Source organism: Dama dama, chromosome 23 (genome assembly GCF_033118175.1).
Source record: "Dama dama isolate Ldn47 chromosome 23, ASM3311817v1, whole genome shotgun sequence".
NCBI lineage: Eukaryota > Metazoa > Chordata > Mammalia > Artiodactyla > Cervidae > Dama > Dama dama.
The window spans coordinates 42,398,400-42,423,892 of record NC_083703.1 but is presented as its reverse complement, the minus strand read 5'-3'; the positions used below and the strand labels follow the sequence as shown (position 1 = coordinate 42,423,892).

At 48.4% G+C, this 25,493-nt stretch overlaps 2 protein-coding genes and 1 non-coding gene across 7 annotated transcripts in view; 2 read left to right on the top strand and 1 right to left on the bottom strand.

Annotated features, from left to right (window-relative positions):
- Positions 1-2,593: 2,593 nt before the first annotated feature.
- CSTL1 (cystatin like 1) lies at positions 2,594-5,957 on the bottom strand. The gene is made up of 3 exons (XM_061125659.1): positions 5,748-5,957; positions 3,349-3,462; positions 2,594-2,677 (listed from the first exon to the last, which is right to left on the bottom strand). The coding sequence occupies exons 1-3, from the start codon at positions 5,955-5,957 to the stop codon at positions 2,594-2,596; spliced, it is 408 nt and encodes a 135-aa protein (XP_060981642.1).
- A 10,226-nt stretch (positions 5,958-16,183) lies between these two features.
- The window catches only part of NAPB (NSF attachment protein beta), a 36,294-nt gene continuing 26,984 nt past the window's right edge, over positions 16,184-25,493 (top strand). Inside the window, exons 1-3 of one of the 5 annotated variants that reach the window (XM_061126491.1) lie at positions 18,023-21,483; positions 21,940-21,990; positions 22,589-22,647. In XM_061126491.1, coding sequence (XP_060982474.1) covers positions 22,634-22,647 — 14 coding nt within the window. In that variant the 5' untranslated portion in view covers positions 18,023-21,483; positions 21,940-21,990; positions 22,589-22,633. The other 4 variants (XM_061126489.1, XM_061126490.1, XM_061126488.1 and 1 more) reach the window with 4 other exon arrangements.
- TRNAC-ACA (transfer RNA cysteine (anticodon ACA)) lies at positions 23,108-23,179 on the top strand. The gene has a single exon. It is a non-coding gene; the product is annotated as a tRNA-Cys (tRNA).

Sequence of the window (25,493 nt, the reverse complement as noted above, 5' to 3'; positions counted from 1 at the left end):
AAGAAGCTTTTATGAGGAATCATGTAAGGCAGTGGTCCCCAACCTTTTTGACTTCAGGGACCAGTTTCATGGAAAACAACTTTTCCATGGGCTGAGGAGGGGTAGGGGATGTTTCAGGATGATTCAAGGGCATTACAGTTATTGTGCACTTTATTATTATTTTATTACATCAGCTCCACCTCAGATCATCAGGCATTAGATCCTGGAGGTTAGGGACCATTGATGTAAGATTTATGTGTGGAACTAAATTTCATTTCTCTAAGTTAAATGTCCAGGAGCGCAATTGCTGAGTTATGTGGTGAAGCATATTTTAAGATTAAAAAAAAAAAAGAAACAGCCAAGCTTTTCCAGAGTGGATGTATTATAATGTTCCTCTCTGTCTCTGGTGATAGGCTTCTCTGGTGGCCCTGTGGTAAAGATTTCCCCCGCCAATGCAGAAGACACAGGAGACGCGGGTTCGATCCCTCGGTCGAGAAGATCCCCTGGAGGAGGAAATGGCAACCCACTCCAGTATTCTTGCCTGAGAGATCCCATGGGCAGAGGAGCCTGGTGGGCTACAGACCACAGGGGTGAAAAAGAGTCAGACACAACTTAGAGACTAAACAGCAAAATCATCTCTGGTGACAATCTTTGCTCTGAGGTCAACTTCATCTGATACTAATGTAGGCTCTCCTGCTTTCAATGAATGCTTGCATAATAAAACTTTTTTCACCCTTTTATTTTCAACCTACCTATATCATTATGTTTAAGGAAAGTTTCTTGTAGACAGCCCACAGTTGGATCATTTTCTAAATCCACTCTATCAATCTCTGTCTTTCGATTGGCTCATTGAGACAATTTACATGTGACTTGTATGTACCATGCATATAATTATTAATATGTCAGTGATTATGTCTATTTTGCTATTTGCTCTCTATTCTCTCTGCTTTTTATTTCTGTTTTATTTTTCCTGTGAGTTTCGTGAACATTTTTTAAAAGAATTCCACTTGTATGTATCTATACTGTTTCTGGTTTTTTTCATATATTTTTATACTGTTTTTGCTATGTGTCTCTACATACACTTTTTAGTGGTCACTCTAGATATTACTTTACGTATATATAATTTGGTCTACTCGTATCAATATTCTACCGGTTTGAGAGACGTGTAGACAGTTTATCTCCATTTACATTCCATTTGTAGAAGTCAGCCACTAGGCCGAACTCGGCTGGGATGTTGGGATCTGGACACAGGTTTCCTGGAGGCTCTTGGCCTGTGGCAGGGTGATAAGATGCCATTTCAAAGGACTCTCACTCTGATCAATGAGGGAGCGAGGGTAGCAGGCAGTGACAGGTCCCCAGGCAGCCCCCTGGGACATCAGATTTGCAAAACTGGACATCCCTCTTTTTTGCACAACAATTTCACCACCTTTAACCTTTTACCTCCATTCTCTCTTCTGCCTCAGGACCTTCCGGCAAATGTGAGGTTCTTGCTTGTGTGTTTACTCTCCCCCTTTGAGAATACTCTATCCAGTTGCCATTATGACTGTGCTGGTGAGACCGGTCCCCAGGGAGGAGGCCAGCTGGTCGGGGGGCAGCGCTCAGCCCACAGACGATCCACTGGTGGTTGAGGGCGCACCTTTTCTGCTCGACTGTGAGTCACATGAGGGAAGACACCATGGGTCTCACTCCCCCAGCCGTGAGCCCGAGAGAGGCTCCAGAACCCTCTTTCAAGAAAAGCTCCCAAGGCCAGCCCAAGATGGGGTCCTTGGAAAGGCCTGCTGGCAAAGCTGGCCTTGGCTGTAACCTGGGAACTTGGATGATAAACCATTCCGATGCTGACATAAAACTTTCCCTCAGTGATAAGAGGGCCTCACTATGTCTACAATGTTTATACAAACAATGGGGTTTATGCTGAGCACTTGTTTTCTTTCTGCAAATCTGCAATTTCGGTACATGCTGGGCAGAGGCTGCCCATGTGAGCAGCACTAAGTCCCCAGGGAGATTCCCTGGCACACATTCCATCGAATTCCTAAAGGAATGAGGGGTGTCCCAATAGGTGGCCCCGAGAGGGGATGCTGGAATCCTGTGCCTGATGTCTGTGACATCTCCCCCAGAGTCTCTTCCCTGTTTTGATTTTGTCCTGTATGCATCACTGTAATAATTACATCCCTGAGCACCCTGAGAGTCCTCCCAGTGAATTCCTGAGCCTGGAGGTGGGAACTGGGACCCCTGACATACTCACAGAGACCGGTGTCAGTCATAGAGTTATCCATACATGGGGCAGAAACTGGGCTCTCCAAGCTCAGGCCAGAGTCAGGAGGTATCTGAACCAAGAAAAGCCTCAGAGATGTGACTGAGGGTGGGAACTAAGTTATGAGATTCCCCCAAAGAATTAACCGCCTTCTGCTCAAATGGCATCAGCTGCCTAAAGACCATCAACTCCGTGCATGAGTGTGAGTGCACATGGGAGAGTTTTGGGTGGCCGTGAATGTGCACGTGTGTGTGTGAGTGCGGACAAGATCTCGATGAGGGATGAGGGCCTGGCGGATTCTACAGCACAAAGTACAAAGCACAGCGGCCCCAGGTTCCATCAAGGATCTTTACACACAGGCATCTACTCATCCAGGCATGAGTTATTCCAGAGCTGGTAATGGTTCATCCAGGGTAGAGTGTACACCAAAAAGTCGCAAATGAAACTCTGTGGGAGAAGAAAGAAAACAGTCAGCTTTCAGGGAAATGGTTCTTGAAGACGACAAGAAGTGTCTGCCCCTGCCCCCTGCCCCTGCTTGGGGAATCTGGACCCTGCGCTGAGGCCTGACCACATGGGCAAGGTGGGTTCTGCTCACTGGCACATGATGGGGGTGAAGGGGGTGTCCGAGTCAGCATAGGAATGTCATCCTGGGCTCCCCCACCCGGTCCACCTGTACTTCCCTCCCGGGCACACAGAGAGAGGCTCTCAGGCCTGCCACCTTGCAGAAGGGACCAGGAGGAGGGCAGAGGTTGGGAGACAAGGAGGTGACTGGACAATCCAGAGGGTCCCAGGGATGCGGACCAAGACAGAACAAGGTCCCCAAGGAAAGTAAAGCCACTTCCACCTGAGGTCCAGGTGTGGACCAGATGGGCAAGGGGTCCGGCAGCCCAGAGACCTGGGGCTGGGGCAGTGCCAGCCAGGGGCACAGAGATGCCCAGTTACAGCACTTCCCTTTTCCCCTCCCCACCCCGGGTGCTGCCCGTGGAGTCAGGCAGCCCCGTGGCCGCGTCCTGGCTCCGCCCCAGCCACAGGGCCCCTGACACCTATCCACGTTTCCTTGTGCAATTTTTACTGTCCCCTAGACTGGAGCCCCTCGGAAGCTGGTTGTCAGCACACACCTTCTTCAGATTCTTCTTGGTCTGAATGGGGCACGAGCGCTTTTTCGTGCTATTCCTCTTGCACTTGGTCCGGCTAAGCTTCACGGTAATCAGGTACTCCACGCCCGTCGTCAGCTACCAAGAAGCAAAGGCTGTTAGCTTTGACTCCCAGCGTGGCTGACACTCTCCGAGAGGAGCTGGGACAGGAGAGGAGCTTCAGGAGCCTCCACCCTGGTCTGTTCCTGGGGCTCAGCCTCCTCCCTACCTGCTGGAGGATGCCCAGTGCCCCCTGATCACCACCTGGCATGTGCGATGCCCAGTCCTTGCTCTGTACCCGCTCTACTGCTGCAGCCACGGGTGGCTTCTTACCTGTCTCCCTCTCATCCTTGAGACCAGAAAGGCAACCTGGCTGCAGTCCCATCATGCACCCAAGTCTGCACCGTGGTCCTCAGAACACGTGGACGGAGCCATATGGGCTAGTCTAGTTCCTGGGCTCTGCCTCTGTCCTCATCTTCCCTCCCTGCTGCCTTGTCTCAAAGTTAGTAGTCAAAGCGGTGAGAAGGCTGGGTACTCTGTGGGGTGGCTCCTGGGAGGACAGCCCCCAGAAAACCTCAGGACAGAGCAGCAGGGGAAGGGGACTGGGGTAGGACCACCACCCTGATCCCGGCGTCCCCTGGAAGGATGTCAGGACTTGGGCCTGGTCCAACATCAGGATTCAGGGCTCCTGACCCTTCATCTAAGGATCGCTCCAACCAGCTAGCAGGACTGGTGCCAAGAGTTTTCTCACTGACCCTCAGCACACCCTGCACGTGTGAAGAAACTAGAATGCTGGCTGCAAAGTTAACTAATCTTTTAGCATGCTCATGCCCGCATGCTCAGTCACTCAGTCGTGTCCAACTCTTTGCGATCCCATGGACTGTAACCCCCCAGGTTCCTCTGGCCACAGGATTCTCCAGGCAAGAATACTGGAGTGGGTTGCCATTTCCTTCTCCAGGGGATCTTCTCGACCAAAGGATCGAAGCCAGGTCTCACGCATTGCAGGCAGATTCTATTTTTATGCATGTAAGCAGATTCTTTACCATCTGAGCCACCAGGGAAGCTTCGGCATTTTCTTATTTATTGTTAGACTTATTTGTTAAATCATAATAGGAATGATCGTGATGATACAAATGGTTTCACAGGTGCTACTTCACTCTGATTTAGCCCACTTTGAAGGTCAGGAAGCTGAGGCCTGGAGAGTCTGGATGGCGCTTGACCAAGACCCCACAATTAGGAGGAGCTGGGTGTCAAAACCAGAAGGGGCACCGGGAACTCAGCAAAGACGGCCACTGTGTCCCCTCCCTGCCCTTTGTGAGGTACAGATGGAAACAGTCAATGGGCAGCAGGCCCAGGACTGCCCAGGGGCCTGGACCCAGGTCACCCAGCCCCTCAGGGGCACACTCTCTCTGTCCACTAATCTGGCTGAATGATATCAGAAGTTCGTTTGTAAACAATTACTTCAGTTAACTGTTAGTGATAGAGGACCGACAGTCCATGGGGTTCCAAAGAGTCGGACTCGACTGAGCGACTTTCACTTTCACTTCACTTTCACCAACTCTGTTACTGGCCTCCTGGAGTTCCAGCTTTATCCCAGAGACCAAGAGGGGGAAGAAAAGGCCAATTTGGGCAGAATTTGGTGAGTGGCTGCCACCTCGTGGCCACGTCACCTCAATGTCCTCGGGCCTGTGTGCTGCCTTCACGCAGCAGAAGTGACTCAGGTGACTGGCTGCTGTCCACGCCCGGTGAGGCCCTTCGGGTCACACCAGCACTGCCTGAGGGCCCGTCCCACCCTGGTCTCCATTCCTGCCACCCCCCTCTCTAACCAGAGCCTTGATCTCCAAGTCAGTCATTTTCCCAAATCCAGCAAATCGAACCACGGTTTATTATTGTCGCCGCCCTAACTCATAGAGTTTACCGTCTAACCTTGAGGGCAGGTTGGACCAACAGAAGTGTTTTTTAAACAGCTTTGCTTTCCTCTATTATCCTTCAACTGATGTATTTCAGAGAAACTTTATATGTTAAACAAAAGGAGAGAGGATGGGTAACTCCAGGTTCTGAAAGGACCTGACTAGAGGCCTTCTGTATCATTCTGGGCTTCTCAAGGACACAGCTACGATCTCCAGATCCAGATTTTCAAGCCCTGGATGTGATCGCTTATATTTTGCCAAAAGAGAGGAATAATAAAGGCAATGAAACCATCCTCGGTTGCTGTCCCTCTGGCAAATTTCTGAATGAAAGCAATTCTTCTGGGAGAAGAGCAGCTGAGAAGCTCAGGGGATATTCAGGGGGGTCGGGGGCTGAAGGACCCTGCGGGGCCCGCTCCCAGGAGGCCGCCCCCACCCCAGCCTTCTCTGGGAGCCACACCTGTGCCGCTGTCTCACCTGCACCTGGCTGCGGAGCAGCCTGTCCACGCCGAATAGGTAGGAGTCATTGCTGTTGTTGTTGTAGTTCTCCAATAAGAAGGCAAGCGTGGCGTTCACGTTCTTTGGGCTCTCGGAATCCTGGAAGCCAGGCCACTGTTGATGCCGACCCAGCACCAGCACCAGGGCCGCCAGCAGCAGCAGAGGCTTCCCCCAGCATCCAGCTCCCATCTCTGTGGTCTCCTCTCCACGGGGCTACCTGGAGGTAGGAAGGTGCCAGCCACGTCCGCTCACTTGCTCTCCCCACTACCCTCGTCAATGCAGGTTCCAGTTCTGCTGCCTGTGTGAAACAGAGAACTGAGACCTTGACCCCTTGTTTCTGGGGCTTGCCCGTGACTTGACCGGAGGACCTGCGAGGGGCCTGCAGAGGTTCATTCACTTTTCTCACCCCCTGGGTTCCTCAGAAACTGAGGCAAGTATGATTTCTAAACGCCTCTCTCCCCCTTCATACCCTACGAGGAGGAAAGCCCCCAGGACAGACCCCGCAGGCAAGAAGAGGTGATGTATCAGACAGAGAAGGGGCTTCTCTGGTGGCTCAGACAGTAAAGAATGCGCCTGCGATGCATCCAACGTGGGTTGGATCCCTGGCTCGGGAAGAGCCCCTGGAGAAGGGAATAGCTACTCACTCCAGTATTCTTGCCTAGAGAATTCCATGGACAGAGGAGCCTGGCAGGCTATATAGTCCATGGGGTCACAAAGCCTCAGACGTGACCAACTCCTTTCACTTTCTTTCATCAGATGGAAAAGAGGCTGTCTGCGGGACTGGGGGAAGGTTACAGAGAAGGTGATGCTTGAACTGGGATGCAAGGGATGAGGGCCTGATACATTCCACTTACCTATAGTGGGTTCCAGCTGTCTAAGCCAGCAATCCACTATTTCCTGTGCTTCCCTTTTGGCACCGGTTCTCTGCCATCCACTGACCACAGAGTTCTGCTGCTGGATCCAACTGTGCCTGCAGGCCCCAGCGCTAGCCCTTACCATCTTGGTGTGACCCCAGCAGAGCTTTGTGAGGTAACCCTGGCCTTTCTGTGAGGGAGCAATGAGCTGTGAGCCTTGTTCAGAAATTAAATCCTGCCGTCCCCCGGAGGTTAGGTGTTACCTGTGCAGGAGGGGAAATTTCCTCTCCACTCTTTGGGTTTCTGTCTGGGCCTAAGAATTAAACTGACAGAAGCCAGATTAACAGGAGAAAGGCTACCAACTTTCTGGGCTTTCATGAGTACCTGGGAGCCTCTGCAAGAAAGTGAAGCCCCAGAGAAGTGACCAGAGCAGGGAGCTTTTGTAACTTGTAGACACAGTAAAACTGTGAAGTAGCCAAGATGAAGGGGTTGAGTTCAGGGCGCCCCGTGGTGAAGGGTAACAGGTTAGTTTACGCAGTCTCCTTGGCTCTGCGTTCGTCTCCAGTTACCGGGACAACCTCTGTTCTCACGTGCAGGGAGGGGATGGTTTCACTTGGGACATTCATCTCCTGCTTCAGGAAGGAAGGACTGGGGGGAGGTCAGAGTGACCTTCCTGCTTCTGCCATTTTCTCAGACTCCTCTGGCTTAAGACCGTCTTTGGGCCAAGGTGCCATATTTGGGGATAGCTTGGCCTGAACCCCATCACCAGCACCCATAAGCCCATAAGAGGTCCCTGTGCTTAAAACACTCATCGAAGTGGGATTCTGAATGGCATTTTGCTCCAGACAAAGAACGCTAGTGGGACAATTATGAAATGTGGATAAAGTCTGTAGACTAATAGCATTAAAACTGCTGACACCGATAACCAATAACCCATCTATAATGGGGATAGAAAAGGGCTTTATTTGAGACAAACTGAGGCGTATAGCCAGAGACACAACACCTCAGATGACTCTGAGGAACTTCTGGGAAGGAGCACTTCTGTCAGCAGTTTTATGTCATATCAGAACAAAGAACATCAAACCAGTCAGGGATACATGCCTGCAGGGTTTCAAAAAACTGGATCAGCAAGTATACAGAGTCAGTTCAGCCATGTCCCTGGGAGAGGAGTCTTATCAGCAAGGAGTCTCAGCATTGGTCTCCTAGGAAAGGAGGCATTTATCTCTTATCTTCAGGCATTATAAAATTCTGGACAGTCTGCCTTTTCTTTAGCGATTAAAGCAGACATACAATGTATGTCTGATAAGCCACAAACAGGCTGTTTTAATTAGCATAAAATTCAACACAACTCACATATAAGCCAGAATGACTAACTCCTACCTCAGTGTGTGAACATTTCTTTTATGAATACAAATGTTAACTATTTGGTTTCCACTGTCATCCTAGAATTAACAGAGGATGTTAGCATGCAGGGATGGGAGAACTTGATCCTTTTTGTAAGTCTGAACTGACTTCAAAATAAAGATTAAAATGTTCAAAAATAAATACATAGGATCTTAGTCATTGAGAAGCAGCTTGATATGGTGAGGGAGACCCAGGTTTGTAATTGGTTCTGCTGGGGTCTTTGCTGCGTTCTAGGGGAGCTAGTTCATCTCCTCAGCTTCAGATTCTTCATCTACAAGATGAAAACGGGGAAAAAGACTCATCTCAGATTAGGGTGGAGACAATGAAGGGAGGAACCTGTTCTCAAGCCAGGCAAGAACACCCTCCCCCATCATTCTGCCATGACTCTAAACACACACGCCCATGGCCCATTGGACCCCAGGTGTCCTGGAACCTAGGCCACCCTCCAGTGTGAAAGTCTTAACTATACCTGGCGAGGTGTCCTCCCAGACCCCATGGCTTCGTGATTTGTCCAGCTTGGGGAGGCAGCAGCTTTAGAACACTTGAGCCCGGATGGCAGGAGTGCGATCATGAAACAGATACAGAAGGATTCTGAGTTATGTGCGAGAGTGCTTGGGCCTGGACCAGCTCAGCCCTCCCCGGTCGTCTAGATGTACAGCCACCTGGATACGCCATCAGTCTGTGGACCTGGGGAGGGGAAGGTGATATCCATGGGCCGTGTTAGGAAACCCACAAACATACCAAATAGATCTGCTTAAGAAATGTGGGCTGATTATATGCATGGAATAAGGGGCATATAGGGGCCCTGGTCAAATGCCAGGAAAGGGAAAAGGAGAATGAATACATCCGAGGAAAAGGAGGAAGTGGGATGAAGTAGGAGGCTTCATTAAGTCTATGCCTAAGGGAAAAACAAGAGCCTTGGTCACATCTGTGAAAGGAGGAAGTAGCAGCACTCTAGTTCTTTCCAAGAGTAAGGATGAAACAGGGCATGATCGTGGACCAATGTCCTGTCCATGGAAAGTGAGGAACAGGGACTGGACGACATCCCTGGGGCAAGACGAGTCAGGCAGCAGTGTTCCACCCACAAATCAGAGGGCTAAGATGGGCTGTTTCCACAGTTGAGGGAGAAGTTGAGGGCTTAGTCATGTCTATGTGGTAAGTGGAAAGCAGGGGTGGTTCTGTCCATGGTAGAAGGGGAAACCAGGGCTTGGTGAAGACCATGGAATAATAGGGGGAAATGTGGAACACGCTGCGGGGAAAAGCAACAACTTAATGTCCATAAAATAAGGGGAAAGGGGGACTCATCATGTCCATGAAACATGGTACAACTAGCAGGAGAAAAAGACAGACTCATAAAACCCCCAGAAAGAGAAAGCCTGAGGCCCCGATTGCTGTGTGTGGTCATGGGACAGTTGGGTGAAAACAGAAGAGAAGATATGGCCGTGGCAGGGGAATAAGGGAGAATCTGAAGCCTGGGCACGTCCACAAGGTCAGAGGAAGGGGCCTGATCACATTCAGTGACAGAGCCTGAATAGACCACGCTGGGCAAAAGCGCTGCTCATCGTGCTATGGTCTGACTGGACATCAAGTGGGGGTGACTTTGGTACCTGAAGTAGAGCGGGTCCCGGGGAGGGGGGAGTCACATGGCTGGTGAGAGCCAAAGCCCTAGGGTGCCCGGCAGGTTCCAGGACAGGCTGTTCGGGAGCAGGCAGGCAGATAGAGGGCACTCCTGCCTGGCCAGGATGGGTGCAGACATCCCACGGGGCCGCGGTTGGTCTGGTCTCACCGTGGGGCCTGGGCCACTGTGAGGGGGAGACCGCCCAGCACGAGCCGAGCGTCGAGGTGGGGAGGCCTCGCCACTGCTGCTTGGCCAAGCTTCACCTTCTGAATATGTAAAGTCAGTGTCATAGTAAAACAGCTTGGAAGATTGTGGATGTTGAATCATAAAAGGTACAGAAGCGCCGGCACAGTGCCTGGGGCTCTTTGCACAAGAAGGAGCTGAGGCAGGTAGAACGGCCCTGGGCTGCCGGCCATTCCTTCCCTCCATCCCTCTGGAATGACTGGCCTGGGGCTGGGACATGGGTCACGGTGTTACACTCTCCTAGCGACCTGCATTGCTCCTGTGCTGGGAGCTGGCACACGAGATCCTACCCATGACAAGGTCATGAGGGAGAAAACCTGACAGGCAAGGCGGACCAGGTTTTCAGGGGTTTCTAAAAGGCCAGCTCACGAGATCCCACCTATGACAAGGTCACGAGGACAGGGAAGGCAAATCAGGTTTTCAGGGATTTTGAAAAGCTGCCCTCGGTGCTCACCTTAAAGATGATATCTGTCTTTCTGATGCCTGCCTCAATATACTACTCCCTAATTTCTGTGACACAGGCAGAAGGCCTTTCCCAATCTCTTCCCAAATAACAATCAATTTAGAACTTTAATCAATAAGTTTCCCAGGTGGTGGTATTTTATGAGATTATCCAGGGTGAAAGGACTGTTTTAATTTAAACTCCTTTGCTGGTAGTTTGTTAGCCAAATGCATTTATGCCCTTCGTACTAATATGCATGATTGCTTATAATATCCTAATCATAAAATAGCATAAAGAACCTGATTATATAAAAGCCCTAATAGACATAGAGCATTTTTGAGGGGTGAAGGAGTCCTATTAGAAAACATAAGAAAAATTATTCTAAAAGTAGCTATTGGGTTAACATTTGCTTGCTGTGTTTTGCTTGCTGTGTTTTTGCTTTTAATGTGCTAAGGTTGTGTTATAGAAACCATTGTTAATATAGTTAAAGATCTAGAGAAATAAGAACTTAGCCCTAGTGTGGTAACAATGAGATGGTTGTTAATTGTCAGCCAAGAGTGCTAGGCAGAAGCTGCCTCACCGAAGTCGCAGAGTCAGTCTGGGGTAAACTTCTTAGATAAACACAACTGACAACTTCTGCAGAAGGATTAATTTTTGTATTAACAAGGTTATACTTCTACTCTGTACTGTTGCCCTATGAGACTGCTACCTTTCAGTCACCACAGAAACAGAAAATAGGTTTATATTTACCTGACCTGCATAAAATGTTAATAGGCCCCAAGGCCAGAAGATAATGTACAAGACCCTCATAAACAAAGAAGTATGCAGAAAACACCCTGGTTTCGTGAAGGACAAGCTGACGTAATGTTAAACTATCTTCCGCTTAGAAATGTACTAACTTAGGGTATAAAAGCCACGGTAAAACATAAAGCATTGCCAGACTCTGCCAGACTCTGCTGCACACCGCCCCCCACCCCCCCCAGCCGCATCTGGTCACTCTCTCTGTCTCTCTCTCTCCCTCGCAGATTTGGCCCTATCAAAGCTGGTCTCATGTGTCTTCTCTCTCTCTCTCTCGCCGACGCCATTCATCCTGAGGGTACCCCCTGGATCCTGCCGAGGCTGGACCCCGGCACTCCTGAGCCTCCCCTCCTCACTTTGGGGGAACAAATGAGCCCCTCCGAACAAAAGGTTGGCCCCCTCTAGGTTCTGCTTTCCACCATCTTCTTGTTTGGTTTGTGTTTGACAAGCTCCTCCTTGTCCTCTGAACAGTTCTGCTCTGGCCTGGCTGCTGACCTGGATAGAACCCAGGCAGGAAGCCAATTGATTTGTGGTTCGTCCTGCTGCCAGAAGCCCTTCAAAGACAGCCCAGCAAGGAGCAGCTCGGGGTGAATGAATGCCTGCCCAGAACACTCCCAATGGAGGCTATAGAAGGCACTGCCGGCTGGCAGCGGCTGCCCTGGTCCCTGGGCTGAGGCAGAAGGACGTGGCTGATGCTGGCTAGAGGCTTGCTGGTCCCCCACTCTGCCAGCAGCAGAGTGACAGCGGTGACAAGGCACCGCCCTGAAAGGCCCAGGGGACATTTGCTCTTTCCAGACTAAGACACCTAAGAAACCACGGGGCTCAGGAGGTCAGAGGTCACGGAGCCAGATGTTTTGCCTCCATGGGACTTCTGCCTGGGGTGGTGGGTTTTTCACATGCCATTGTCCTCATGCAACCTTCCTACAGATGGCGTCCATAATCCTGGCATGTTGGTTTATCAGCTCCTAAGCAGGCTATAGTGAAGGACAGGGAAGCCTGGTGTGCTGCAGTTCACGGGGTCACAGAGAGTTGGACATGACTTAGCGACTGAACACCACCAACAAAGCAGGCTATGTCGCTTAAATAGTGGTCAAGACCCATCCTGAAAACAAAGAAGGGGCACCCAGGCCCCGAAGGCCACTGGCTACCGTCGCCTGGTTTTCTGTGAACACACCTCCATTCTCCCCAGGCAAACAGCAGCAAAAGCTGAAGAGGATCCAGACTTTGTGGCTGTAACCTTCAGGTCTTCAAGCCCTTTGCCCGTGTTTTCTATTTGGTTGTTGGTCTTCCACTGATCTGTAGAATTTCTTTATCCTTAATAATAATGATTTGCGGGTAGGTGTGCTGTAAATATCCTTTTCTGGGTTGTGGTTTCCTCTTTCTGTTTGAGCTATGCTAAGTTGGTAAAAATACATCTTTACTGTTAATGATGTGTGTGTGTGTGTTAGTCACTCAGTCGTGTCCGACTCTTTGTGACCCAACAGACTGTAGCCAGCCACGCTTCTCTGTCCATGGGATTCTCCAGTAAAGAGTACTGGAATGGATTGCCATTCCCTTCTCCAGAGGGTTTTCCCGACCCAGGGATCAAACCCTGGTCTCCTGCATTGCAGGCAGATTCTTTCCCGTTTGAGCTATAGAGAAATCCTTGATGGAGTGAATGTATCAACTTTTTCTCTTACAGTTTGCAGTTCTGATATCTATTTAGGAAATTAAGGTCGTAAAGCTATTTTCCTGTATTTTCACTTGAAACTTCTTAAAGTTTAGCATTTCATATTTATGTCCATAACTATCAAGATTTTCTTCTTTTGTGCATGGTGTGTTTACTAATGTTTGTTTAGAATTTTTGTATCCATGTTCATAAGTGAGACTGGCTCCAAATTGTCCTTTCTTACACTGACCTTTTCTGTTCTGGGTTTCAAGGTTATACGGGCTTCAGACAACGACCCGGGGAGCATGTCTATCTGGGTCCCTGCAGGACACACTAGTTATACGGGTACCTGCAATGCTGTGGGCGAAGGAGCCCAGGGCACAGGACTATCATTTCCTGCAGGATGAAGGGAGCCTCAGATGGTCATCTGACCAGGAGACCAAGGAAAACTGCCATGATGTTTCTTACCTTCTGCCCTCCACCTCTGGCTGGGCATCTTTTGGCCAAATGCAACAGGAAGTCAGAGGTCACAGCCCCATGGATGCAGTCCATGTAGGTCAGAACTGCAGAGCAGACAGCACCACGAGGCGGCTGGTGAGTGGGGCTGGGGGCAAGGTGGCCTGACATGGAGAGATTTCCCTGCTTTCCTTCTAGGGAAGAGTTGCTAGATTTTTTATTTTTGTCCATTTCTTTTGGGGAATGGGAAGAGAGATTCCCTGATCTGACTTCATTGTCTACCAGACACCCTCCCAAAGTGGTCAATTCTCACCATTAGAGGTAGTTCCGTAAAGTCAGTAGAGATCCTGAATTAACAAAGACTGAACCATCACCCCACCCCACCTTTCAACCCCCAGGGAAATGCAGGTTTGCTTCCCGTGTTGGTCACCCATCAGTATGTAACCTTCTTGCACACAACATATTTCGTTTGATTTGACATCTCAGTGACTTGTTAACATGGACTTACAGCCCACAACCCCACAACTCATGCCTGAATGGAGCTCATCCAACACATGTGTTTTCTCTGGAGGGCACAGTCCAGCCTTCTCCCCTGAAGACACTACACAGCACTTCAGCATGGTGCTTGGGGGATGGTTTAAATAGTGAAATCACCAACAGAAAGTACAAAGTGGGGAAAACATGACACGAAATAGATGATGAGAAGGACATTGATTTGTAACGAGAGAGCAGCATGGTCTTGTCCTCATGAACATCGGGCATGTCAAGGTCTCCTGCTCTGCCCACGTCCACAAATGACTGCAAAAGTACCCTGGTATTGATTTGGTTACAAACAGATGTTAGGGAGTAGGCACAGCGGCAAGTATGGAATCCATGGGCAACGAGCGTCACACATTTCCTGATCCTGTCACCTGTGCAGAGCATGGACGGGAAGAGACCCCACATCCTAGAGCAGCCAGGTCCATGTGACTGCTTCTGGGAAAGCCTTTCTTGCATCTTGGGGTGGACTTGAGTATTTTGGTAACAGCCAAATGTGACAAAACTCAAATATGCCACAATGGTGTACTGATACGTTACATTCGGTGCATGAACTGGATGCTCTAGAATACTAGTGTTCTTTCTTTTTTTTATAGCCATATAGTTGTTCTACAATGTTGTGTCAGTTTCTGCCCTACAGCAAAGTGAATGAGCTCGATGTATACATATATCCCCTCCCTCTTGGGTCTCCCTCCCACCCGCTGCATCCCATCCATCTAGGCCATCATAGAGCCCCAAGCTGAGCTCCTTGTGTTACACAGCAGCTTCCTGGTACCTGTTTTACACACAGCAGTGCACATACATCAATCCCAATCTCACAGTTCATCCCACTCCTCACCACTCCATGTCTACCAGTCCATTTCCTACGTGTTTCTTAAACAAACATTTCCTAGACTCTAGCTTCAGGAGATGCCGACACAGAGAGCTAGGGGGTTAGAGACTGGCATTTCTTGAACATCCTTTGGGAACTGCTTTAATCAACACGCTGATGCTGCCCTTGGAGCTTCTGGGTTGGTCCTGCCACCAAATCCACAGAGGCTGCTCTGCTTCTCAGATGCTCATGCCCACTTTTTGCAGTTTTCCTCTTTACTCCACATTGAGTACTGCCTCTAATTTCCTGCCTCCTTTCCCATTCCTGCTCCAAGTTAGCTTTTGGAAGTCAGAATAATGGATGTAGTGAAAATAAATAAACTCCACCTGAGCATCTAAGGTTTCCTTCTGCCTCTGAAGCACTGTAGGAACTCTGTGACATATGCTTTAGTGACCTTTCTTTCTGCACTGTAGGAACTCTGTGACATATGCTTTAGTGACCTTTCTTTCTAGGAGTTTGACCCCGTTTGGCTTGCTGTTAAGACAGGTTTCATTTTCTTAGATGTATTTTGTGTGCCAGTGCCCACAGTGTATGTATTAATAGTTTGAAGCTGTCACAAGTTCTCCTTTGGCACTGACTTTCATAATTGCATCACCACCCCTGCTTTAGTATTCCCAAATATAAATGGTCTAGACTTTGCATTACAGAATAACTCCCTCTGGGACAGGCCAGGAAATCACTGGCACTGGAGAGCGTCTGTCTATGAATACTTCTCCTAGGAGAATAGAGGTCGTCCTGGCAGGCAGAGCTGTGTCCTAAGAGATCCACTCCACACTGTGGCCAGCATTATGTCAAGAATAAGAGAGCTCAATGGCTCGCGTCCATTGAAAAGAATCCAGTCAATAGAGGATTATGCACAGACCCTATATATGGAAGTCTTCGGTAACCAAGAAAGAAGACAGACATTCACATGGAGACCGAAAACCAACTCTGAATTTGTCTTGGGGCAAATGCTTCCTTCTTAACTGCCTGGCTCTCCAGATAAACTGGGTCCTCCCTGGAGCTGAGCGGCGGGCGCGTGACCCTCGCAGGGTTAGGGCCCCTGTTTTCCGTGGCCGTCCTGCATCTCTCGCGGAGTTCGCGTGCGGTCGAGCTTTCCTACGGGTACCCGGGCACCCGCCGTGTCCTCAGCCGCTCCGTTATCCCGCGCCCCCGACCAACCCCTGGCCACGGTCGGTCGTGCTGGGCAGGGACTCCTGATGCAACGGGATGCTGCCGTTTCAGGCCGTCTTCCCTGGAAGCCCTTTTCCATCTCCGGCATCTTTAAAAGCCAAGCGCTCTCCTGGTCTGAAGGTCCTACAGAGAGAGTCAGGCACCCGCCTCCAGGCTCCAGCTGCCAGCCGGCTGCGCTCCCTTCAGGAAACGAGAGCGGACGTCTCGCGAGCTCCCGCGGACCGAGCGCGGACTACAATTCCCAACAGGCCGCGCGCCGCGCCTCTGCGCCCAGCCACTGCGAGAGGACGGCCGTGGCACCGCCTGGACCACAACTCCCGAGAGGTCGCGCGCCGCGCCTCTGCGCCAGGCCGCTGCGAGAGGGTGAGGAGGTGGGGCGGCGCGTCCGGCCTGCTGAGGAGGTTGTGGTGGGGAGCGAGGCCGGCGACATGGACAACGCGGGGAAGGAGAGGGAGGCGGTGCAGCTGATGGCCGAGGCCGAGAAGCGAGTCAAGGCCTCTCACTCCTTCCTCCGAGGGCTGTTTGGGTGAGCGCCTGACCGCGCGTGCCCCGGGGAGGGTTTCCGTCCCGGCCTGGCGGCCCCCAGAGCGCCCCGGGGACCCTCTCATCCCCACACACCCTTCAGAAATTCCCCTAGTCTCCCCGGCTTCCGCTGGGATCCCCAGAACGCCGCAGGGCCCCCCACGCCCTCCAGGGATCCCCTAGGATCCCCAAAGCCTCCCACCTTACCTCCAGGGGCTCCTGGAATCCCCGGAGCACCCCCCCACACCCACCAGGGATCCCCGAAGCCCCAAAACCCTTCCAGGGATGGCCCTAGGACCCTCGGAGCTCTCCACCTTGCCTCCAGAGATCCCCTAGAATCCCCGGAGTCCCCCACCTTCCCTCCAGGGGCCCCCTAGAATCTCCGGAGGGCCCCCCACGCGCCCACTAGAACCCTTCAGGACGACCCCAGGGCCCCCCACATGCCCTTCCGAGATCTTCTACGACCCTCGGAGGGGGCCCACCTACCCCCCCACCCGCCGGGCGGGTGGCGAGTCCCGGGTCCCACTGGCCGAGCACGAGTGTGCATGACCCCGCGGCGGCCACACCTGTTTGTTCTTTCGCCTGGAGTCGGCCCGCCCCTTTCGGAGCCCCGCGTGGGCGTGAGGCTCGGGGAGAGGCGGGCCCCAGACCCCCGCTCGGGCGCGCGGCCCGCGGTCCGCCGCCCTGTGCCCGCGCTCCTTGCGCCAAGCACACGGGTAATAGCCGTGGGGTGAGTGAGGACGTGCTCTCAACCCGGTGCCATTGCTTCGCCAGAGATTGATGAGATAGCCAGGGTCTCCGGTTGACCTAGGGATAACGCAGCTCCTCGAAGTCTGCGTCTCTTGGAAATCCCGTTCATTTTCACTTAATTCTTCTGCCCCCTCCTAGGGAAGGCCTTAAATTCGGACTTCCCAAAAAGCAGAGCCTGTACTAACAGTTCTTGGAAGAATTCTGGGCGGCTGAGTAGGTGAATGATTCAGCTGTTTAGGATGAGGGAGGCAGAAAATTCCTGGTGGTTTTCTGTATTTTCTTATGAAAGCGAAAGGCCCTTGTCCAACACCCAGAGCATTTGCAAATTCATTTTGGAATCTACTTGTTTTGCCACCTTCGTTGTTTGAGTTGTGATATTTTACCAGTGTTGATAATCTCCAGGAAACGCTTAAATGCAGGTTTCATGCTGTGCGTAGTATAGGACGCAAAGATGCGGGAAGAGAAAGGTTCCTGCCTTCAAGAACCTCTCTAAGCATTTATCCCAGGTGGTTTCTAAATTTATCATGTGATGTATGGTTTAGAGTATAGCCATGAGTTAAAAATTTGTACTCCTTTAAAAGTTATGACAGTACTATAAGGAACCCTGTCTTATACCTGACCTTAATTAACACCAAGCAGTGATTCCTTTCTCTGGTTCACAAAACAATTACAGTTTATTCCAGTAAAATTTAATGTCATAGCACCTCGAACTGGGAGGTGATCTTAATGGCACAGCATTTCCAGTCCGGATTCGCTTCCCTGGAAGAGAATCTAATCGACAGAGAAAAAAGCGCCTGACAGCACTTGATGATTCTCAGAGGGATGCTCACTTCTGGCTCCTTTCGGTGAAGAGGTGTTGCATTGTTGTTCTTGTGAAATTTGACCACATCTTGAACCAGTAATCCTAAAAGGATTTTAGAAATGCTTTTTGTCTTTAGAGAAACATCTTTTCTTCTTCTTGACTGTTGATCACCTGTTTCGTTGAGGAGCATTGTAGGAAGACTTCATCCTCAGCATTCAGCCTCAGTTTGTACGGAAGTCATTGCATCTTAGGACTGATCCGGATCCAGCAGGTCGGTGTACTGTCCTTGCTCTGGGACCAGGGGCAATTTCCTTAGCCCCTCTGTACCTCAGTTTCCTGTGCTGTGAGATGAGTGTAAGAGAAGTGAGTGAAGCTTCCATGAATATATGCTTGTAAAACGTTTAGTCTTAAAGATGAGGATTATTAATTAGCATCTTCATCAGAATTATTAGGCCTGGTTATTTATCAAGGAAACAGAGAACCAAATAGATCAAGTTGACTTTGCCAGGATTTCAGAGTCAGAGACTTTTTGGACTGCATCTTGGGCTTTTAATGAAGTAAAATATCAATATTTGAAAGAGCTTTGCACCACGTAAGGGTTATTTATACCGTGGAGGACTGTGTTTTTAGTAATGCTTGTCTCCGGAAAAGCTTGGGGAAGAAGGGTACTCAGAGTTCTTTGAGCTTTAATAGTGTTACATAATTCTTTGAAGCCAACAGCTGGGTCTCGTATCTCCTGTCAGTGACAATGGGAAGACAGATTCTGTGTCAGTTTTAGGTGTTCAGAATCTTACCTTACGTCGGGCTTCACTTGCACCTGTCTTCACCTTTCTGGGCTGGGATACATGTGTTAATCCTCCCTGCCCTAGCTCCCTTAGCCAGAGAATTTTCCCCTCTACTTGTTTGCCTTTATTTAAACCACAGCGCAGTCCATCTGCATGTCAGACTCCTTAGTTGACAGCACAGGCACACATGAGCGTCATCGGTGTCACTGAACCCACCTGTGTAAGAGCTGATGGCGCTTTGCTGGGGCAGGTGATGCTGTTTGGGGCTCTGGTGGTCGTTACAGGCACTCAGCCTACTTTATTGCAGGTGTTTCATACCTGGGGCTGCTTCACCCAACTGCAGATTAAAACCTGTGTAAGAGTGGATCCCCTTTGCTCAGTGTCGATCCACACACTGTGCTAGTTTTGTGGCAATGCCGCCTTCTCACTGCTCCTCTGTGGCTCTTGTTTTTTTGTTGCTTTCAGTAAAATTAGCCAAAAATATGAAGAAGTCAGTCATGCATTCTTTTGTACATAAGGCACAAGTCCAGGCTCACCCGCGAGATGTCTGTGTTCCTTGCCCGCATTCCTCTGCAGGAAAGGACCTGCTGAGCCATCGCAAGAAACCGCTGTCATGATGGTCAGTCTTTCTGCTTGACTGACAGGTCAACAGTGATGTGTTCTTGGAGTCGTGGAATTCAATTAAAACTTAACTCCTTCGCTGGCTTAGCTTAGTGTAGCAAAATTGCCACCAAAAGGGCTGTGCTTTGATTTTGTTTCCAAAGATGAGCTGTTGAATTTTGTAGTTAACGTCAAATTTTAGTTGGCCATCTTAATGAACTGATAGTCAGTTGACCTAGGTCTGACAGCAAGATGGCATTTCCGGAGCCTGTACTATCTCTGCCATCCTGTTTTAGGAGACCACAGTGGGGAATACTGCCTGTGGAAGAGAGGGGCTTAAGACTGACTGTGGGAGCAGGTTCTGGGTGGTTAACCCTATCTTCCCATGCTCTTGACTGTTCCCCAGGCTCAATGCTTGTAAAGAGCCATAAATCTGGCACTGTCAAAGTAAATTTAATGAAAGGCCCTATAGGGTTGTGTGCATGCTCAGTCATGTCTGACTCTTTGTGATCTCCTGGACTGTAGCCCACCAGGCTCCCATGGAATTTTCCAGGCAAGAATATGGGACTGAGTTGCCATTTCCTACTCCAGGGGATCTTTCCCACCCAAGGATCAGACCCATGTCTCATGCATTGGCAGGCAGATTCTTCACCACTGCACCATCTGAGAAGCCTCTTATAGGTTTGCCCAGAAATAACTGAATCTATATTTCTTAGCTACTTGTGAAAATTGGGAGTGTTTCTTAAGCATTGTGGGTCATTAATTATCAGTATTTTTCACTCAGCTTTATATTGGCAAAGACTGTGTTTAAATTTTGCCAAGTTATGATGGGGACATATGATGGCATTTGTAAAGCATTTAGGTCCCCCTCAGTTACAGTAGATATTCAGATGCAGATTGAACTTTAAAAAAAAAATTATTATTAAGCTCAGATTTAGAGACAGGTGGTATAGTGTAAGAAATATATATTATATTTTTATGTAATATGTAATGTATATTATATGTGACCCATAATAATATGTACACACACTCTGTATGTGTGAGTGTGTGTGTGTTATATATATATGTAAGAAGTCCAAATACAGGTTCTAGTTTACTGGCTTGGTGACCCTGGTCAAGCAAATCATACTCAGAGCTTCTGGTTTTTTTTTTTTTAAGCTTTCTCATGGGGAAAGAATTTACTTGTCAGAGCTCTAAGGATTGAATGAGGTGCTGCACAGAGCTATATTATAATCATTTGGTTTTTTGATTTTTAGTGTCAGGTTATTCCGTATATCAAATGATAATCACGATTGGCCTTTCTCTGTTTGCATTTTTGCAGCGTTCACCATGTTCTCTCATTCCTGTGAGCCCTGTGAGGTGCAGAGTCCTTTACCAGTGGTAGGGAGGACCAGGACTGTTGTGGCCTGCGGCTCGTGGGTGTAAGGTCCTGGAGGTCTACCTTGTTTGGTGGCTGTGGCCCAGCACCTCCCTGGGACTTCAGGGGACTCCACTGAATGCCTTACAGATGCTGATTTGTTATCTTGTGCTCTTTTGTTAAATTTGAAGAGCAAAGGTAACAAAGTGAAGGGGAGTCCATGTTTCTTTCTTCTGTGTTTCCTTCAGTACCTGGTCATTGTAAATGTAGCAGCTACATATGGTAGGAAATGGCAATAACTGCAAGGAGTACAGAATGGTTTCAGTTGAAAAGTAGAGTTTTCCCTGAATCCTCATGCTCCTAAATCTTACTCAGCAGACATAACTCTTTTTAACTTTCCTTTTGATTCTTCTGATGGTTGCTACTATGATTCTAAATAATTTTAGAATACTTTTGCTACCTTACTAATTTAGGTACTGTTTGTTGATTCTGCTGAAAATGAAGAAGGCAGCATGGCTTACGTGACAGTGCATCTTCTGATTTTCGTGTTTTCTCAATCTCTAAATACTATCTTTTATATGTAAATAGCATTTAAACTTTATATAATTCTGCTTTAAACTTTTTTCAGATATTTCCCCATATCTGTGAGTTACAGAGTGACCGTGAAGGTATTGGTCAAACTGGGATATTTTTGAGATGCCGAGAAGATGGGTATAAACCAGGAGTGTCCCTGCAACCAAGACAGAGGATCATCCTAGTTAAAGGAGACTTTATAATTCATTTTTATGCTTTCACTTTGAGTTCATTTGATCAGCATATAAAATCAGCAGGACTTTTGTATCTTAAGAATTTTTGGTGAGTGATAACGTAGGAGTTCACAGTATGGAGATTTTGTAAGCAGAATTTCAGAATGTTAATTGTGTCTGTATTTGAATATTAATAGAAAGTATCTTAGGAATGTTAGTTTAATTAAAATCTAACAAGTTAATAGATCAGTACTTTATTGGATTAAAACATATGTTTTTCACAGTAAGGAGGTATCTGCCAATTCTGGTTTTAATGGGTATTTTCATTATGGATTGAATGAAGGACTTACATTTTAAGGCCTTTTCAATAACTGTGAGGTAAGCATGACTTTTTTCCTTTAGTTATTAGGACATTAACCAAGGGATATCCTCATACTGAACTGTCCTGGCATCCCTTGAATAACCCCCTGAGTTATAATGCATGAATTTTTAAATGGGCTGTTGGATACTGTTTTAAATGACTTTATTTCAAATTCTTTTATTTACAGTGTGTGTATGTGTATAGTCTTTTTCAGATTGAAGTAGTGATGTCACAGGGGCCTCATAAAAAGAATTTGTAAGTTTTTTTTTTTTCTTTCCCATGCTCTGGTCTCTGCATTTTTAAATCGAATCCTCTTAAGTAAAGTCATGTTGAGCTTTTTGGTGTTAGTTTCCTTGATACTTTTCTTTTTTCCCCTGGAAATGTTTAAACTTCCTATCTCTACTGAGGTCAGTTTTGGTAAATTGTATTTTTAAGGAAATTAATCGTTTCACCCATGAACATGATTGTACAGGTATCTCTTCAAGATCCTGCTTTTCATTCTCTCGTGTATGTGCCCCAAAATGAAATTGCTGGATTATGTAGTAATCCCATTTTTAATTTTTTGAGGAACTGCCATACTGTTGTCCACAGCGGTTGTACCATTTTACATTCCTACCAACAGTGCACACAGATGCTAATTTCTTTACACGCTTCCTTCTAGCACTTGGTATTTTATAAATAATGCCCATTCTAACAGGTCTGAGGTTATATCTCATTGTAGCTTTGATTTGCATTTCCCTCATTATTAATGCATCTTTTCATATGCCTGTTGGCCATTCATATATGTTCTTTGGAGAAATGTCTATTCAAGTCCTTTGTCCATTTTTTAAAATTAGTTTATTTTTTATTGCAGGATAATTACTTTACAGGATTTTGCAGTTTTCTGTCAAACCTCAACATGATCAGCCATAGGTATACATATGTCCCCTCCTTTTTGAACCCCCTCCCCCTCGCTCCCCTCTAGGCTGACACAGAGCCCCGCTTGGGTTTCCTGAGCCACACAGCAAATTCCCGTTGGCCATCCACTTTTGGATTGACTTTTTTTTTTGTTATTGAGTTTTAGGAGTTTGCTATGTATTCTTGATGTTAATCCCTTATCAGGTATGTGATTTGAGGATATTTTCTCCCATTCTGTATGTTGCCTGTCTTCTCTGAATAGTGTCTGTGATGCACAGTTTTTTCATTTTCATGAAGTTCAGTTTGTCTCTCTTTCTTTTTTAACCTGTGCCTTTAGTGTCATATCCAAGATACCATTGGCAAATCTAGTGTCATGAAGCTTTTTCTCTGCTTTCTTTTAAGAGTTTTTGCTGTTTTAAGTGTCACATTTAGGTCCTTGATCCATTTTGAGTTAATTTTTGCATAAGGCAGGGCTTCCCTGGTAGCTCAGACGGTAAAGCGTCTGCCTACAATGCAGGAGACCCGGGTTCGATCCCTGGGTTGGGAAGATCCCCTGGAGAAGGAAATGGCAACCCACTCCAGTATTCTTGCCTGGAAAATCCCATGGACTGAGGATCCTGGTGGGCTACAGTCCATGGGGTCGCAAAGAGTAGGACACAACTGAGCGACTTCACTTTACTTCACTTCATGCATAAGGCCGGGGCTTCCCTCACAGCTCAGTCAGTAAAGAATCTGCCTGCACGGCGGGAAACCTGGGTTCGATTCCTGGGTGGGGAAGGTCCCCTGGAAAAGAAAATGGTAACCCTCTCCAGCACTCTTGCCTGGGAAATCCCATGAACAGAGGCGTGTAGCAGGCTACATACAGTCCATGGGGTGACAAGAGTCAGACACGACTTAGCGGCTGGACTACCACCACCATATGTAAGGCTCCAGCTTCATCCTTTGGCAAGTCAGTATTCGATTTTCCCAGCACAGTTTGTTGAAAAGACTGTCTATTCCTTGTTGAATATTTTTGACACCTTTGTTGAAAATCATTTGACCATAAATACAAAGATTTGTTCATGGGCTTTCTATTCTAGTCAACTGGTCTGTATGTTTGTCATTATTGCCAGTACCACACTGTTTTGATTACTATAGCTTTGCAGTAAGTTTTGAAATCAGGAAGTGTGAGCCCTCCAGTTTGTTCTTCTTTTTCAAGATTATTTTGGCTTTCAGGTCTCCTGTGATTTTTGCTTTATAAAGAAAGATGGCTGCTGTGTTTGGGTGCCTAGATGTCCACAACCAGTATACTTTCATTTGAATTGTATCTTTAGTATTATGAAGTGAATTTCTCTATTTCATTTGATACTTTTGAGCCCAAATTCTACCTCCTCTAATGCCAGGGTAGCAGTCTTTGCTTTCTTGTTACTGTGATTGCCTGTTTTGGGGCTGTGTTAGGTAAGAGGATTATCTGATGCCTGTGGCCACGTGGCCTGTGCTGCCCGGCCCCAGGGAGAGGGCAGCTCCCCTCCCTTATCGAGTCCGGGCACAGTGGCCAGGGCTGACTTGGAGGGAGGGAGTGGGAGCAGAAGCTGCAGGGGTCGTCTGTGCTGTCACAAGAGGAGTACGCTATTACCCCGTGAATCTTCTTTAGTACCCTTTGCCTGATTTCCTTACTTGGGAATCTAGTGTTTTGTCTGCTCTGGGAAGCACGCATTACCTACCTGTGTGCCAGTCAGTGAGCGTGCTCTACTTATCCCTCTACTCAGGGTGTGTGAGTGTCAGGGGGATTCAGGTATTTGTATAGGTCTCTCTCTGCCTACAGTAGGGTTATGTCCCCATAAACCCATTGTAAGTCGAAAATGTGTTTAACACACCTACCTGGCCTACCAGAGCGCTTCCATTAGCCTACAGTTGGGCAAAACAATCTAGCACAGAGCCTGTTTTATAGTAGAGTGTTGACTGTCTCATATAATTCATTGAATACAGTACTGAACATGAAGGTAGAGTGAGTGTCTGGTCCAGAATGATTGTGAGTGTGTCAATGAGCACATGCCTGACTGAGAGCTTAGATGGTGCCCTTGCCAGGCCCATCACGAGAGAGGGTCTACTGCAGACCGCTCACCTGGGGAAGGGCAAACATTAGAAGTGTACTTTCTCCTGAACTCATATTACCTTTGCAGCATCTTCTGTCCATACGTTGGTGTGGTTTCCTTGATGCCTAGGATTTTGAGGGTGGGTTGGGGCTTGCTGCCACTCCAATTCTGCTTCCACTGTTTCCCAAAACCCTGAGTTTATTTCCAGCTCTGCTTTCTTTCGCTAACTGCCAAGCCTCCTCTCTCCTTCCCTCCCCTAGAAGCACATCTTCTGGAGCCTGACACCTCTAGCCAGGCCCCCCTTCCAGGCCCCCATGCCCTCCAGGTCTCATACTTGCCTCCTGGATCCCACACTGCAGCCCCTGTCTGAAGGGGTGTTGCTGCCTGTGAACTGCGCTTGTGGGACCCTGCTGTACCCCGTCTTGTGTCTAGGTCTCCCCTCCTGATTGCTAGCAGGGGCTGTCTCCTTAGCTCTGTTGCGTGCCTGCTAAGTCACTTTAGTTGTGTCTGATTCTCTGCGACCCTATGGACTGTCGCCTTCCAGGCTCCTCTGTCCATGAGATTCTTCAGGCAAGAATACTAGAGTGGGTTGCCATGCCCTCCTCCAGGGGATCTTCCTGACCCAGGGATCGAACCTGCGTCTGTTATGTCTCCTGCATCGGCAGGGGGGTTCTTTACCACTAGTGCCACCTGGGAAGCCCCTACCTCTGCTGGTTCAGGGTTTTTACTGCCCCAGCTTTCTTAAATGAAATCGTGTTGACTTCTGACTCAATGGTCTCCAGTTTG